At 29.9% G+C, this 18,147-nt stretch overlaps 2 protein-coding genes across 2 annotated transcripts; both read right to left on the reverse strand.

The window, feature by feature from the left end:
* Window positions 1-863: 863 nt before the first annotated feature.
* On the reverse strand, window positions 864-2,797 carry LOC145059501 (sugar carrier protein C-like). The gene is made up of 5 exons (XM_079007346.1): window positions 2,665-2,797; window positions 2,255-2,580; window positions 1,534-2,163; window positions 1,177-1,445; window positions 864-1,080 (listed from the first exon to the last, which is right to left on the reverse strand). Exons 1-5 carry the CDS (start codon window positions 2,795-2,797, stop codon window positions 864-866), a joined length of 1,575 nt encoding a protein of 524 aa, XP_078863472.1.
* Window positions 2,798-9,272: 6,475 nt separating this feature from the next.
* Window positions 9,273-9,968, reverse strand: LOC145059502 (uncharacterized). Its single transcript, XM_079007347.1, has one exon. The coding sequence runs from the start codon at window positions 9,966-9,968 to the stop codon at window positions 9,273-9,275; it is 696 nt and encodes a 231-aa protein (XP_078863473.1).
* Window positions 9,969-18,147: the final 8,179 nt, after the last annotated feature.

The following is an 18,147-nucleotide window of genomic DNA, read 5'->3' on the forward strand; positions in this document are numbered from 1 at the left end:
AGTACCTAACATTCATCCATCCAAATATCTCATTTGATATCCAACGATGTGTGACGCATGGGGAACTAAACCTTCATCCACGCATTAAAGATTCCCTCAACCACAATCTCTAGCTATATGCCCCCTGACTTGTGTGGTTGCCTCAGTACCTAACAATTCACATAGGGATACTATGTACATATTATCTTAGTTGCCTTACTGCCCAAGGATTCTCATCCTTGTTTCTTAACGACAACATTAATTATATCTTAGTCATTTAAACGACGTGTCTATCAAGTTCCATTGTTCCAAGATTATATCTTAGTCATTTAAATGATGACGCATTGTATCTCAATCAAGTCGCCTCGGTATTCTTCGTTCCGTCTCTGTAGTAGTAGTATTAATTAGCATAGTTATATTTTTTTTAAAAGCGGAATGAGAGTTCATATCATTTAAAAAATACTATGGCATATTTCACAAGATAGTGAAATACGCCTTTTGGTTGGTACACTTGTTAGGCAATTAAGAAGTAGAGATTGTTGTTAAAAAACAAAAAAAAAGATTAATTTGCTGGCTAATTTAAATCTAAAAGTCAAGGGATTTAACTTGGTTTTCTTAAATATGTAACCAACTTTTTTTAATACAAACATTTTTTTTTGGAAAAGGTAGAAAGATTGATAGAAAGAAGGGTACGAGGATATTTAATTTAAAAAAAAAAAAATTAACCTAATTATAAAAATTAATTAGTAACACTTGATATCGTTTCAAAAAACACTTGATAGACCTAATATAAAACTAATAAAAACTAAAAACCATGAAACCCTAAAACGCTAATAACAAATTCCTAAATAAACTTGCACTACGAACTAAAATCGGAAAAGCCTCTAACTTATATTTTTCTCTTTATCATCGTTTTCTTTATTATCACCCACGGGAGCCAGTTCTTCGTCAACCACCGGAACAAATCTTTTCCAAACGGGGTGCTCTTTCCAAACTCCGGCCATCTCTTCGATGGGAATTCCCTTTGTCTCCGGCAAATATTTGTAGATGAAACCAGTCATGATCACCACCCAGAACATAAAGAAAATAAACAACCCAAACCTGAAAATTAAACACCCATGCATGTATATTATATATAAATACATCCTCTAAAAGTTAGATAATATATAGATATATAAAAAGAAAGTAAGTTATGACCTGAGGGCACACAACATCTGAAGAAAGATTTGAGCAACAAAAAAGGTAAAGATCATGTTGACGGAAACATTAACACTTTGTGCAGCTGATCGGATCTCAAGAGGGAAGATTTCACTGGGCACGAGCCAACCCAATGGACCCCATGACCATGCAAACCCTGCAATGTATATGCAAATGGCTACGACCACAAGAACTGAAAACCACATTTCAAGCTCACCAGGGTTTCCTTGTAACCCAAACTTAAATGCGATTGCAACCGTAATAACCACCTATACATAAACATCGATTAAATATTATAACCAGTTGTTCATAATCGTTACGAAAACCCTAATTAAAATAATGTGAGATTGTTATTACCTGCATCAAAAACATTTGAATTCCACCCTGAATGAACAAAACTCTTCTTCCAAATTTATCGACAGTAAAGATTGAGACAAAAGTTGCTAACGTGTTAACGATGCCAGTGATTAGGGCAGAAAAGAGTGAAGCGTTATCTCCAAACCCCATTGTTTTGAACAAAACGGGGGCATAAAACATGAACACGTTCATTCCAGTGAGTTGTTGGAAAAGTGGGATGAGGATAGCGAAAGTTAACTGTGGTCTATACTTTCTACGAAGAAGATTAAACCATGGGTGTTTAATCTTTTTTGATTCCTCGCTAGCTGCAACCATATCGTTAAACTCTTCATCGACACTGTCTACACCACGGATTTTGAGTAACATTGCTTTGGCTTCTGTGACCTTTCCACGTTCGATAAGTGAGTTTGGGGTATCTGGAAGAAAAAGAGAGCCAACGATAAAGATTATGGCAGGAACAATGGCTCCTCCCAAACTCAAACGCCACCCCCATCCGCCCTTGATTTGGGCAAATCCGTAGTTGACTGCGTTGGCGATTAGAATTCCGATGGTGATGGATAGTTGAAACATCATGTTGAGAGCACCACGATACTTGTAAGGAGCCATCTCGGAGAGATATAGAGGCACAGACTACAAGAACATGGCGATATGATATACTACACATCAAGATCAAATCTTTACGTAACATAAAGGAATGCGATTAAACAAATAAAAAGATTACCTGATTAGCAAACCCGATACCAATACCAAGAAGAATACGACCGATAATAAGCATTAGAACGTTTTGAGCAAAGGCATTGAGGAGTGCTCCGGCGCAGAAAACACAGCCGCCGATAAGCATGGATATTTTCCGACCACAAGACCTGGTTATGACCGAAGCAAACCATGAAGCCACCAATGCAGCCAAGTATAACGAAGATGTGAACATGGTCAATGTGGTACTGTTGAACTTGCAGTACTGGTTGCTAGAAGCAACGAGTTTAGATTCCTTCTCGTAAACCGCTGGGAAGAATTCTTTCAAGAACGGCGACATAGATGTCACTCCACCTGAAAATTATAAGACAAGATGATTACATTTCTATCTTCTCTTAATTAAAGGATAGAAAAAGTGATGATCAGTTTTAATTAAACCTGAAATCCCGATATCGTATCCGAAAATCAGACCACCGCAGGCCGCCACCATACATGTGATGAAAACGTTGAGTGTGAGATTTCCGGGGTATGCTTTCCCGTTACCTGAACCGATTCCAGTACCTCCCGCCATTGTTGAAGCTTATCAATGTGTAAAAGATTAAATGACAATTTGAGGAGATTAGGAAAAATAAGATTGTATTTATAGATGAATAAACTAATCCCGTATCTGTATTTCTTTTGGGTATCTTTTCCGGAATATTTTGCGCTAAAATCTTATCTCAACTGGATTTGAATTACAAACCAAGCATTAATTCCATATAATAGTTATCCATTGATCATCATATTTTTCCATTACAAATAAACGATAATGGAAATTAAAATAGATTTATCTAATGAAAATAAAACAAATAATCCATTATATATTTTATTTGTAATTTTTTTAAGCTTTATTTATTATTTATGTCTTCTAATCGAAATTCACCAGTCGGTTGTAAAATCAAATACTTCGTTTAATATTAAGAAAAAATATCTAAGTATGATTTATGACTAATAGAAAATTAGTATTTCATTTGTTATTCATGTTCCATGAAATATGGTTGTATTAATTTTATTATCTTTTGGTTTAAAACTTTAGATAGTAAAGTAGATAATAGGATATATTAGTTTAGACTTATCTGTATCAACCAACCGGGTTGTTAAGATTAACTTTGATTCTTCCTTTTATTAACTTTATCAATACCAATAAAATATAACTATATAATTTGATACATAACTAGGTGTGAAACCCGTGTATTACACGGATTAATTTAAAAAAAGATTAAATATTAAAGTGTAAAAAAAATATTTTTTAATGTATATATTTAAATTAAGGAAGATATATATTTATTGCAATTTAATATATCATATATATATATATATATATATATATATATATATATATATATATATATATATATATCATATTTTATACTTTACATATATAAATATATGACTTTAATTTTAAAAATTGAAACAAACCAAAAATTAACAAGTGGATAATATTTATTTCAAAAATACTACAAAATGACAAATATCAAAATTCATGAAAGATTGACATGTTTTGACATGTGGCAAAAAAACCTTCATTTATTAAGGAGGATAGCAGTTTTTATTTATTTAATAGTTAATTCATGCATCATAATAATGTTTTTTATTTGATAAATAAATAATGGTTATTGATATTATTGAAAGCATATATATATATATATATATATATATATATATATATATATATATATATATATATATTAGCCGTTTACCTGCGTCAAGCGATGGGTGCAAATTGATTTTTAGAAATTAGTTTATAGAGGTGAATAGTTCTTTTGCACAAATTGTATACTAAATCAGAACAATTATAATTAAGATTCATTCTAGCAGAAACGAAATTCATAAGAATTAAAAATAAAATTTGGTATTCTTTATAAATGTATATGAACACATGATTGATTGTATATTATTAATCATGCAACATTTCTTTATACACTATATTTTATTTATAGATTTCACAGAAGTTGAATTGTTTGTCTGACTTCACTAATACTTTTGTATTCGCACGTGATATCCCTCTTTATAATACCACATAAAATTAGTCATACGAGAAAACCTATTTTGGAAGATAAATATCTACATTTTGAATTGTTTGTCCATAGGCTTTATTAATTGGAATTGCGAAACGTAATCGAGTTGAAAATTGTGTCCTGTAGACATATTTGTCATATGTGTCGTGATTTGACTACTTACTTCTCCATTAGTTGTTCGTCTCATTTTCTCCTTTCGTCGTTCGTAAGATATCTTATTATATACTTTTTTTCTACAACCATTTTTTAGACGAAATATATGTTATGATAAAATAATAATCATGTTGCACATATGGAAATACATGTATGCTAAACTGTACAAACATGAAAATACAAATACTCCTCCCTCGTAAAATTATTGTCCACTTTTGACTTTAGAAGTCTTTTCATGTCAACTTTGACCATAAATAGTTTTATTTGTGTTATTTAATTTTTGATGAAACCTATAATAATGAAAATGCATTTAAAAAACAATATATATATATATATATATATATATATATATATATATATATATATATATCTTGCATAAAAAATTATATAACAAAAAATAAATTATTTAAGGTCAAAATTGAACAAAAAAGACTTAAAAAATTAAACGTGGACAATAATTTTGGGACAAAGGGGATATAAATTTTATTTTTTTCTTAACACTTCAAAAACCAATATTTACGTACAATACTTATTATTGTATTAATCGAATATTGATCGACTAATTATTTATATAGGAGATCCACCCTTACATTAAATTCATATCATTGTTTGTTTTAACTTTTTTGGACTAAAATGTTAGTATTATTATAATAGTTTAATTAAATGCTATCTGGTTGATAAATTGAATACATGCATATTGATTGATTTATTTATATTCTGATAGTAGTTTTAACTTGGTGTGAAAAAATATCTTTTTAAAGAAAAAAAATGATTAGGCTAGATTGAGGGTGACAGTAGTTGTCATTTTTGTCATTTTTAAAAAGGGTTATGGTGTGGTGTTTTAAATTACTGTCGTCAAGAATTAGGGAGAAGTAATAAGAGTTTGAACGGTAAAAAAGGAGTTAGAAATAGTAAACATCCACAGCTAAACATTATCAGCGGTAAAGAAAATGGTCGAGAGGCATTTTTTTATCTCCGGCAATATGAGACATGTCGGAATACCGACAATAATTTCATCACGACACCCCACAACCTTAGTTGCAATTGCAAACTGGTCTGCAACTGGAACTTGGTCGTATTGCGTTTTTTGGATGTATATACATGAAGGTATACTTAAAAGAGATTTTTATTTGCAAAATATAGCAACATAAATTTTTTCTTATAATCTCCCAATACTAAGCATTTTGTAATATGAGTAAAAGAAAAACAAAATAAAAGAAAAAGAATTAGAATTAAACCTATTTTAACCTAAGAAGAAAATAAAAAATAAACCCAAATATTTGAATGCTTTCTTATAATTACATCAGATACCTTGTTTTTTGCTTTAATTCACATCATTTTGAAGTTATTATAACTATTAATATAATTTCAAACGTAAATTATAAGGACTATTAAAGTGTTTATGATTATCTAACTTCAAATAACAACCAACTAAACTTTTTTAGTCTAACCTATTAAAAGGTACAAAAAATCTTATCCAAATTAGATGTCATATAAAATGTAAGTAACGCTCCAGTCTATTTCAATAGATCTTTCATCGAATCCGAGATTGTATCTTGACTGCTCAAAGAATGTAAAGCCTAAAAATAAATAAGAAGGATGGTTATTGTCATGTCGAATTGGTATATTGTTAAAAAAAAATGGATTCTAGGAATCAATGCTTAACCCATTGAACAATGAATCTGATAAAGTTTCATGTCAGATTAGCACTGTTATAAAGGCGACATGATGACAAAATCATTATGCCATCCTTAATGAAGAAAATTGAGGCTTTAAAAAGTACCTCACTATTTTACTCAAATTAAACTCATACCTGACCAAAAACATTATGGGTTTTATCCCGTCAGTTAAGTGATTAAATTGAAAATTGATTAAAATGATACGAACAACTATATGCAACAAAAACATTAAATTTTTAAGTGATACTGCGTCATCTAGGGGTCTTTTGTTCTGATTTTCCATCAGCTAGATGACCATGATTCCAAACCACGTTCTTATAACCAATCCTTAATGTAGCAAAACAGTAAACAAGTCTAGTGATTCCACTGTACCCAAATGAAAAGGGTATTTTTGTCCAATTTTGTAATAGTTACAAGATAAGTCTCGTGATTTGTTTTCAAAAACTTATCACATATTAAGTATGAATGGATTGGTTCAATAACAAAATTGTCCTAGACAGTTTTAGATATTTTTTAGATCGGTTTTCAGAAAGAAAACTTACATTGTTGCTAAATTGACATGAAAATGAAGTTTATTTCCAACTTGATGTATGCATATTTCACTTGCAATGGACCTGTTGCCTAATATAAACATAAAAGGTTAGCATTAATAATCTTTTTCTTTGTGTCTTTATAGACTTGTTATGACTTCTAGTTAGTGAATATTGCCTGATTACATAATAATAGATGAAAATTAAGCCTAATTAAGAAAACAACATAAATACAACGTAAACTATGAAACACAAATGAATATTGTTTTGTCTTTTTATCCAACTAATATATGAAAACCGCAAATATCCAAGTATATATTAGTGTGGTACACCAAAGGGCCAATGGCCTAGCGGTATGGAGTGACCATCTCATATGAGAGGTCCGGGGTTCAAGTCTCGGTGGAGACATAGGTGGTTATTTATGAGTAGATTAGTTAGTTTGCTATATATATATATATATATATATATATATATATATATATATATATATATATATATATTAGTTTGGTACAACTATAAGTTAGAGCATGATGGTCATAAGTCAATTTTCATTTAAATTAACATTTAAATATTGCACACTTGATGTTTTTAAAACATCAAAAATAATTACCTGCTACAACTCTACATGTTCTACTATCATTGACAATTACAAGCTTGAAACTTGGTTATCAACGGTTTGCTGATTTGGCAAGGACTACAACAAAAAAACCCACAAAATTAGATCATATATGCCGTTTCCAAAAAGACAAAGAAATATTGAGTTTATTCACATATAAAATGTTGTTATTGTGCTATAACATGACCACAAAAAGAAAATCAACATAAAACCAATGAATAATGAGTTTATGAACATATAAATAGCTTCTAAATTATAATCCATGTCCGATTTGTAGGTCTGCATCAAGAAAATGAAAAATAAATCAACTTAAATCAACCATGAAAATGGAAGTTGAAATTGCAATACCCTTAGACAAAGACAAAACTCAATTACTCAAACAAAAATTCAAGAAATATTTAACCCAAAAATCCAAGAACCATGAAAAATAATTAAAAACTTTTTAACCCACAAACCTAGAAATCATTAAACCAAAACCATAAATCTTTAAACCAAAATCAAAGTTGAAACGAACACCATTCATCTTCATTTTAAGCAACAACAGATTAAAAAATCGAACACAGCCCTCACAAATTCCATTGTAAGTTGTTTGATCGAATGTGGTGGTTGCTAGAGAGATAGGGATGGAGGAAGAGAGAAAGATGGGGGTATGGTGACGACGGCCATGAATGGTGTTCTGAATAAGAATTGATGCAAGGAAGAAAAACGTCGGACCTTTAGTCGCTATTTGTTCATTTCCAAACTCCAATAAATTAAAACATGAAAGCAAAAAATTGTTAAAATGGTGAGTAATCAACATAAAATGCAAGCGCTATGTGAGGATATTGAAATTAGTACCTGTAAAAATCCTAAACTTCACAGTTGAAATTAGAAAAGAAAATCAAGAAAATCTAACCTTGATATACATATGATTTAAAAAAAACAATGAAATAACCCGATATGCGCTGGAGGCGGTGGCAACGAAGATATATTTAGGGTGATCAGAGTGAGGATGAAGGAGGAGGATGGTGAAGAAGGTGATGGATTTCAGGACCATTGGCTCCTGCGTGGTGATGGCGGTGGACAGTGATTAGTAGGTTGTAGATCATAGCGGTGGTTACGGAAGCCTTAGACGGTGGCGATGAGTGGTTGTAGTGGAGGCTGGCTTTTGGGGAACGTATTTAAAGGTTTCTTGAAGACAGGTGGTTGAGAGAGGATGTGAGAGAGAGAGTGTGGAAATGCTTTATAACGTGCACATCGTATTTGACTAATTCCATTGGATATGAGGAATTCTTGGTCAAACTTTTACCCATTCAAACTTTTACCAGTTCAAAATCTTATCATCTATGACTTCTTCATAAATGGTGACAGAATTCAATATTTCTTAATGCATAAATTCATTGTACATGATGTTGTAATGATTGTACCTCTTAAAATTCAGCATTTTAGGCTAAATGCTTATTAAGGTATAAAGATGTACTAGATTATAACTCGCGTTAAACGTAGGGGAACGTATTAAAAAATTACAAAAAGATTTATATATATTGCATAATAATTATAAAATAAATTTTATGGCTATTGTTATTATTGAAAGGTGAAGAAGAAACATTGAAATCGATAAATAACTATAAACGTTGCAGGACCTCTTTGTAGACAACGTTTTTTGTTTTATTAGTTGAACGATCTTCCTCGTCCCATATGAGTACCTTCAAACCTTTTTTTGTTTGTTACACGAGAAACAGCTACATATAACTGAGCATGGGTGAAGACAGGTCTACGCAAGTATAATCCAACATTTGATAATGACTGTCCTTGACTTTTGTTAATGGTCATAGCAAAAAAAAATATTGGGAATTTCCTACGTTGAAAACATAATGGAATTTTTTTATCGGATGAGGTCAACTTCATACGAGGTATATAAGTAGTCTTGTTGAAAAATCTACCAGATATGATTCGTGCTTCAATGACGTGTCTTCCAAGCCTTATGATTTGAAATCTTGTACCATTGCATAGTCCTCTGGTTTGGTCGATATTACGAAGCAACATGACCGGAACACCTTTTTTTTAGTATAAGTTTATGGTTTGGAATTCCGGAGGCCTTATAAGCGTTCAACACATCCAGAGAGTATATTGATTCCTCAAAAGAATCTTCTTTCTCGGTCTCACATAAGGAATTTGAACTCATATATGTTTGCCCTTCATCTTTCATTAATTCTAACATGTAGTCGTTGATAGCATCAACTTCTTCATTAGTAGGGACCAAAATAGCTTTATCTTGAATATACGTAGGATTATCAAGATTGTTCTGAAAATATGAATAAATGCAGGATACAATTGAATGAATATGGTCACCCGTAGAGGGAATGATCACATCTTCTGGAAATTCAACTTCAACTTCACCATCATTAGGACCACCGATAGTACCTTCACCAATTTTAAGAATCCAATCAGCAAATGATTTTGTCTCTTCGAAATCATTGTTTGGACAACCGAACTGAAGCCTTATGTTTACAGTCAAACGTAAAACTGTACAATCACGCCATAATCTTGATGAATGCAATGATGCCTGCACAATATCTGAACAATTTCCTCTTTGTATTACTTGAAGAATTTGTCGAAAGTCACCTCCAAATACAATGGCCTTTCCTCCAAATGGTTTATCATTGTTCTTAGGAAGGATAATATCTCTAAGTGTCCTATCAACTGCTTCGAAACAATGACGATGCATCATTGGGGCTTCGTCCCAAATTATAAGGCTCGCTTTGTTCGACACGGCAGCTACATCGTTACCTGGCGTAATAGAACAAAACGATTTCTCATTCAAGTTAATTGGTATATGAAATCTTGAATGCGCTGTCCTACCACCAGAAAGAAAAATCGTCAATGATAAATGTCAAATAATCATAACTGCTAAATTTATTCGAGTTTTTCCATTTTTGGAATCTTAAGGGTATGAGGAGCAACACCATCTTTTGATGAAGACCATTCAAATGATTCAGTGGTGGTAACAACCTCAATAGGGCATTTCAGTGAAGTAGTTGTCGGTGTCACCGCATCAAGATCAACAATATTAATATTGTCACCTTCAACAGAAACACTCTTTTCCTGTATCAAATTAATAAAACAATGTTAATTAACAACATTAATATTGTCATAGCATCAAGAATAAATGTTTACTAACAATGTTAAAATGCTAAATTATATTAATTTAATTTTAGCTTAATAGACTTGTTGATAGGAGTACCATCAGAATGAATACTGTTTTCTTTGTATGCAGGTGAATGTTTGAAAACGGCACCAACTACAAGTTCATCATCAGTCATCTTATGAATGGTGTAGGCGTGATAATTTTTCTCGAGATTAAACTTTGAAATCTGAACTTTAAAAACAAACTTCATATTAAGCATCATATTGAACTCATCGGGAATTTTTTGGCGTCCTTGATCCTAAAGAATATTATAATAAAACATGTGGGTAGTTAATAAATCCCGATTAAAATAAAATGCAATAACAATATACAGTTAACTTGTCGTGTGTACAAATTAATAGAATAGTATAATATAACGCTACCTTTGATATCTTTTCCATCAACCAATGATTACCGCGGTGAATAAGATCTTTAACATGACGGTTAAACAATACAAAAGAAGCAGACCCAGTTTCATCTTGAACACGTATTACGACCCTTACCCTAAATATTATTGTATGACACGTTAATGGACAATGAAATAAAAATTGAAACATTGTAACAAAGATTCATGAGACAAGAAGTTTACAAATGTAAAATTATGAACTTACTTGCCGAATACATCAGAAACTCCTCTGCAACCATTACAAGTAAATGGTTCACCATCACTATCATCACCATTTTTAGTTACCTTTTTTGAACAGTCATGACAATAAAAATAATACAATCCTTCCTCCAAATCAAAACCGATTATAGTAGCAATGATAGACAAACCAATTTCTTGATATGTAAAAATACATACATATATATATATATATATATATATATATATATATATATATAGACACACACACACATTAAAAAAAATTATATATAAAGGAAAAATATGAATAATATTAAGTATACCTCATTGTAATATGGAATATCATCAATGTTTTTGATTTGAAAACGGATGTAGTAATCTTATGGCTTGGCTACAACAGTTTTTGTGTTAAGTTGTGTAGTATTAATGGAAAACTCAACATTCAAATCGATATCAACAATGCTACATATAAGAAGGAAAAATGAAGAAGATCAATAATGATAATAATAATTATTGATTAAGAATAAGTAAAAATAAAATAGTAAATAATTATATCATAGTCATCAAATACATACGCCTTTTAAAATTCTAAAATATGATACATGTCATTATTAATATGCAATATCGACCCAAATAAACAGTTACCGACTTGTGGTTGACCTATAAATAGCAATTAAAGTAATAGATTATTTCATATTATAAATAAAATATTAATGTAATGAGCATAGACATCTAAATATAATTATTCTTACCACCTTTTCCATACATAGGAGCATGATCACAGGAACATTTTCATTTTGATGTTCAAATATGTAGCTGTTCAACTTCAATGCAAAACCATCTCACAAAGCAACTTGCATTTTCCTACCACTATAATTGAATGTTTGGGTTATATGAATAAAATATTAAACATGATAAATTAATGAAAAATAAAGAAAATTACATTAGATCTTGTGCAACAATAATCATTAGCCTTGTTTCCCTTGCGTTCTCCTTAATCACTCTCATGGGTTCAGTAGATACAACTTGACCAATAAAATCTACAAAAAGTAAATTTGAATCAATTATTATAATATAAATTGGTTAAAAAAGTATATAATATAATAAATGCAAAACTGTTAAGGGAATAAAGCTCACCAAATGCAACACGAGTGTCAAAATTTCTGGCTGTCAGATCATGAAAACTCACAAAATTAAAAGGATCGATCCTATCAACAAAAGGAGTTGATACACGAATTGTGGTTGTTTTGTAGAAATTTATCTTATGCTTGTTAGCAACCAACATGTAATCTCCTTCGTTTCTGGTCATACTAAAGTTAGTGATTTCCCTTACAACTCCTTCTTCCAGGATAAAGAATATTATTATATGAAACAAAAATAAAACATTAGTTTTTTTTTCATATTATTTTAATTTTACCTCCTGGTATATTAAAATCATGTCCAAGCTGCTGACCATGTTTGAGTTGTTTTTGTATGTCTGTTTCCAAATCATGACAACTTGAACACGAATACTCCATGATTCTTTGGAGGCATTCATGTCAGCCAACTTATCAATGACGATTTCGCTGTCACTGTTATGTGCCATTTTGTTTATGCTATGAGAAATAGAAAAGTATTAGAGAAAATTATGAGATATAGTGAAAAAAGTAATTCAAAGATTCACAAGGTTTTTGTTTAATGTAAATATGATGTTGTTCAATTAACATAGACATTCTTGGTTGGCATACTTAACTATGAAAAAAACAAAAATAAATATTAAATGTATTTTGCAAAATAATAGTTTGCTGCAATTATGGATTAATGGAAGTTGGATGGTATCAAATCAAAACACACATAGTATGTTGATATATTTCACAGCAAATAACAAAGCAAAAAAAATGAGTATGAACACTTATAATATAGAAGGCTGTAGAAATGAAGAAGTATTGATAAACAATGAAATACGTACCTTTTTCCCTTTGATTAACCAAGCTCACAATTGTTTGCTTCTATAGAAGGTTGTAGAAAGGAAGAAGTATTGATTTGGTATCGTGAATATCAATATAAACAATGATGTAAAAACATAGATAAAACACAATAAAACCCCACCTTTTGCAAGAGCGTTGAAGGAAAATAAAAATGAGTTTTGGCGGAATATGCCATATATATGTATTGAATCCAAGTTGGTTTTGGAGGGATAAGATAAAAGTCATTTTTATCTTATCCCTTAAATTTTGAATTTCAAAATGTAGTTAGGATAGATAATATAGAACATTTTAGGATTATTTTTTAAAATCTAAAATTTGCATAATATTGATGGTTAGTTAAGTTCCTGTCTTTGGTGGCTGATTTTTTATTTAAATATGAGAAGTAGTTGTGATAAACAGAAATAAATATGGAATTGTTTTGTTATGATGACATCACCAGAAATATTAAGAATGGTCTAAGGGTTGAAATCAATCACACAAATCCATTAAATGATTCTGATTGTTGAAGGTGACATCATCAGGTTTCTGTTTTAATATATATATATATATATATATATATATATATATATATATATATATATATATCATACTTAGTTAGACCATCTCCAATGTATTGAACTCATAAGAGTTCAATGGATTGACACATGTACGTTCCACTCACTATACACCTTTATCCATTAAACTCTACAATCCATTAAACTCTATACAATTTAATGGATTGTCACAACATTTATTATTTTCTTTTTATTTATTGTTATTTTTAAAAAAATTAATTAGCATAAATTTAAAAATTAAAAACTACAATTAAAATTAATATTAATTAAAAATTTAAAATAAAAAATTATATATATATATATATATATATATATGTGTGTGTATGTGTGTGAGAGAGAGAGAGAGGAGAGAGAGAATATAGAGTTATATAGGGATTAAACTCCCCATTCCATTTAATCCTAGTCATTTTCCCACAATGGGGATTTTGAGTTTAATGAGATTAAACTCCCCCATTAAACTCCCATTGGAGATGGCCTTATGAAGCTAGCATTATTTCTTGAATCTCATGCATTTGAAAACCCATTTTTTAACTAATGCAACTCAAAAGTTTTCTTAATTATGATTTAACACTCAAATGTTTTATAACTTATATTATGTTTAATTAGCATTTAGTGAAAAGTTTACTATAAAAAGGTCAATCTTTTGGGAAGACATGTATACAAATCATATATAAATTTCAGAAAGAAAACAAATTTAAAGGTTTTTGTGTTGGGCTGAGGTCTTATGACCACTTTTGAAGATATGTTATTATATTAGAGCTTTTAATTTGTATGTTTGTTATACTAATTTGTTTTTATATTTTCTTTGTTTTTGGATTATTGTATTACAATCGTTGTATATTGTAGTTTAATTGTTAATATATTAATCATATGTTATATAGGGTAATGTCAAAAATATTTAATTAAATATTTTAAACATGTTTTTTTTGTAATTGTACCGTTTCAAAAAGATAATTAATTAAAACTCATACATATGTTATACTTGCTATCTCTCTGTCTTTCTCTCCCTCCCTCTCTCTCTATATACACACACACACACACACACATATATATATATATATATATATATATATATATATATATATATATATATATATATATATATATAATAGAGGTCAAAACACTTCAACCAAAATTCATTTAAAATTTAATATCTCAAATGCTTTTTAATAATGATTGTAAAAATTTTAACATGTGTTATTTAATTGATTGAATAATAAAAATATTAATGTTTTGAAACTCCTAACTCTTAAACTTATATTATTTAATTTGTTGTTAACTAAAATATTTTTCCTACATAAAGATAACATTTTTATGTTTGGTTACTCATATTTGTTTATGTAATTAGAAAACAAGGTGTACATAACTACTTCAATTCCAAATAGGAATCGATACCACTAGAGAGGTATGTTGCCTTTAACCGAAGGTAAGAGATCCACATATCCTTTTTGATTAGTTATACTAATGCTTATAAATATCTATTTTATATTCCTATTCACCTTAATTTTTAGGTACAAATTAAGGAAGAGGATTCTCGACGCACCAACATAAATTCAAACGTACACCTTGCAATATATGTAATTAAAATTAAATATCATATTTACTAATCGACTTATTTTGAAACTCTTGATGACATTTATGTATAATGATATATTTTGTATTACTTTTTTCTTAATTTCAATATTTAATATTTGAATGTTCATATATGAAACATCGGATGTTTTGGTGTAATATAAATAATGTAATACCAAGTACATTAGATCAATATTGTTTATTAATAGCTCCTTCAAAACAACTTATTTTTTATTGTATCCAAAGAATGTTAACGGACATAAGAAAAGTAGATTATATTAATGTTATACAAAAACTTATAATATATATTGAATATTATAAAAGTAAAAGTAAAGTTTATAAGGTATGGTCTATATTAGATAGTATCAAAATATAAGTTGATGAATTTTTATGTTATTTAATAATTCGGTTAATGCCTTAAACATGACTAAAAACGTAAATTTCAATATATTTATATTTTCCCCATAATTATTTTAACCACTTAAATGCATTCTTGCGCAACGCGTGGGGTTACTCCTAGTGTGTGTATGTATATATATATATATATATATATATATATATATATATATATATATATATATAGAGAGAGAGAGAGAGAGAGAGAGAGAGAGAGAAAGAAAGAAAGAAAGAGGGAATGAATCATTTGAGAGTTGTTAATAGCACCTCTATAAAACTTAAGTCACATAATTATTACCTATAAAGAAACATTAAAACCGTAAAATACATTATTAGTCCTTCATTTATATTTTCATTTTTGTTTTCCTCCCTTTCAACTTAAAAAAGTTCAAATTGATGAATAAGTTGATAAACCATCCATACCATTAACATCACATTTATGGTTATTTTGCGTATATATTATTTTTTGTTTTCATCCCTTTAATTTTTAAAAAAAAGTTATTATTATTATTATTATTATTATTATTATTATATATGAAAAATTAAATATACTTATTTTTTTTATTCCTATTATCTTCCTATTTGCTTTTGACAAAAAATATAAAAGATACATAAAAATAATTAATATTTCAGAAGTTGGAAGGGTAAAAAATATTTGGAGTAAACTAACAGACGGAACATTACTCCAAATATTTTTTACCCTTCCAACTTCTGAAAAATTAATTATTTTTATGTATCTGTAATATTTTTTGCCAAAAGCATATGGGATTGTTTATTCGTGTTGTATTGCATGATTCCTAGCGACCGTTCTTAAGTTATATATCTTATCACCGATAATAATTGGATATCATGCACTTCCTAATATTAGGTAAATATATTAAATATTCATGAAAATACAATGTTTATTCTATAATATTGCTAGTGGTGATAAATGAATTAAATAAAGACAAATTGTATAAAAGATATTAAGTTTATATAAAAATTTGATATTGACATTGTACTATTTTTTCATATAATTAAGACACTAAGTTTCTTTAAAAGTTCGATTTTAATACTATATTTTCCAATTTGTTTTAATGATGATCATTTGGTTGGTCAACTTAATTGCCAGCTGATGAGACATGGTGATGTGTCAGTCTTTGATGATGTAGCGCTGACATGACATGATGACCTGACACATTTTAGTGACATCACTTTACACATGTTGAAATTAGAAAAAAAAAATATAGTGACTTATTGGGAAAAAGAACACACCGTCAAAAGCGAACTTTTTTCAAAACTTAGTATCTTTTGTACAATTTGTATATATTTTAACATAATAATCAGGACTTGTTTGAGAGATTGGAGACCCTCTGTGGGCAAGCCTTTGGAAAAAAACAACAAAACAAAATGGGTATCTACATGCGTGTGCATTAGTAATGACTTTGTACATGTCGTGATCTTGATCTGACTGTGGTCGTGTTATGCGAGAAGAATCACTCGTTATAGACACAAGCAGTGATATTGTAACGCCCTTTTTTCCGGTCATTTCTTATTTCAATGCCTTATGTCGGAAGTCGATTATGTAAAGGATCTGGGCCTTAAGGAGGTAAAGTTTAGTACTTGTGGAAGGAGGTAATGATGGTTAAGAGATTTAACCCTTGAACTACATATTGGGCCGAATGGTAGAAAGGGAAAAGTCATAGGTCGGGTTCTTGTATGAAATATGTTTTTTTGTTCGAGAACCATTTAGTCCAAGATATCTAGATAATATTGTGGGGCTCTTCAATACCTTTCTATAGATATAAAGATCATCGGAAACGGAGTTGGAACGAAGAAGTTATGACTGTTAGAAGTTAAGACGGTTTTGGGTTAAGCCAAGTACACTGGGTGTGCTAGGTAATGACAGATCGCAGGATTTAATCTGGTACGTTGGGCGTATGTGACCAACATCTAAAACCTAATTTGAGGGTTTTGAGCCCTATTTAAGCTCCTTAACTTCCACAAACACTTTCCATTCTCAGCATCTATCCCTTCAACATCCCCCTTGAAACCATAACCCTTGTTTGAGCCTTTTGAGCTAAAGAAGGAGTTTAGAGTGCTTTGGAGTGTTCTTGGTCCATCTTAGAGTATTAGCTGCATTGGAGCTTGTAGATCCATGTATTGTTCACCTTGATCTTTCTTTTGGAGGTATAATGCTTGAACCTTGATGATGCATTTGTTAGATCTAGCTAGTTTTGGATGTTATAAGATTTTGGTCTCTTTAGTGTATAAAGTTTAGAGCTTGAAAGTTTGTGACCTTGTTATGGATAAAATTGGAAAGTTTATCCATTCAAATATCATTTTGATTAAGATCTAAAGGATGGAAAATTGGACTTAATGGATTAAGTAAGAAAGATGCACTTTTGGTCCCTTTGAAACTTAAATATTAGATCTTGGTTGTTTGGACCATTCTAGTGGATAAATTTCGAAACTTTAGCCATTGTGGATCTATTAGGAGCCATAAAAATGTGATTTTGGTCCTTCTATCCCTTCCATGCAAGAGCTATGATGTCTTAATGGATTAATAAGTTAGGATTTTTAGCTTTTGGACCCTTTCTAGCCATGGAAAGTCATAAATGTGGGAACTTTATGACTTAAGTCAACGTTTTCAGTCTAGATATGAGCTC

This window comes from Lactuca serriola, chromosome 6 (genome assembly GCF_051521515.1).
Source record: "Lactuca serriola cultivar US96UC23 chromosome 6, Lser_US96UC23_V15, whole genome shotgun sequence".
Classification (NCBI taxonomy): Eukaryota; Viridiplantae; Streptophyta; class Magnoliopsida; order Asterales; family Asteraceae; genus Lactuca; species Lactuca serriola.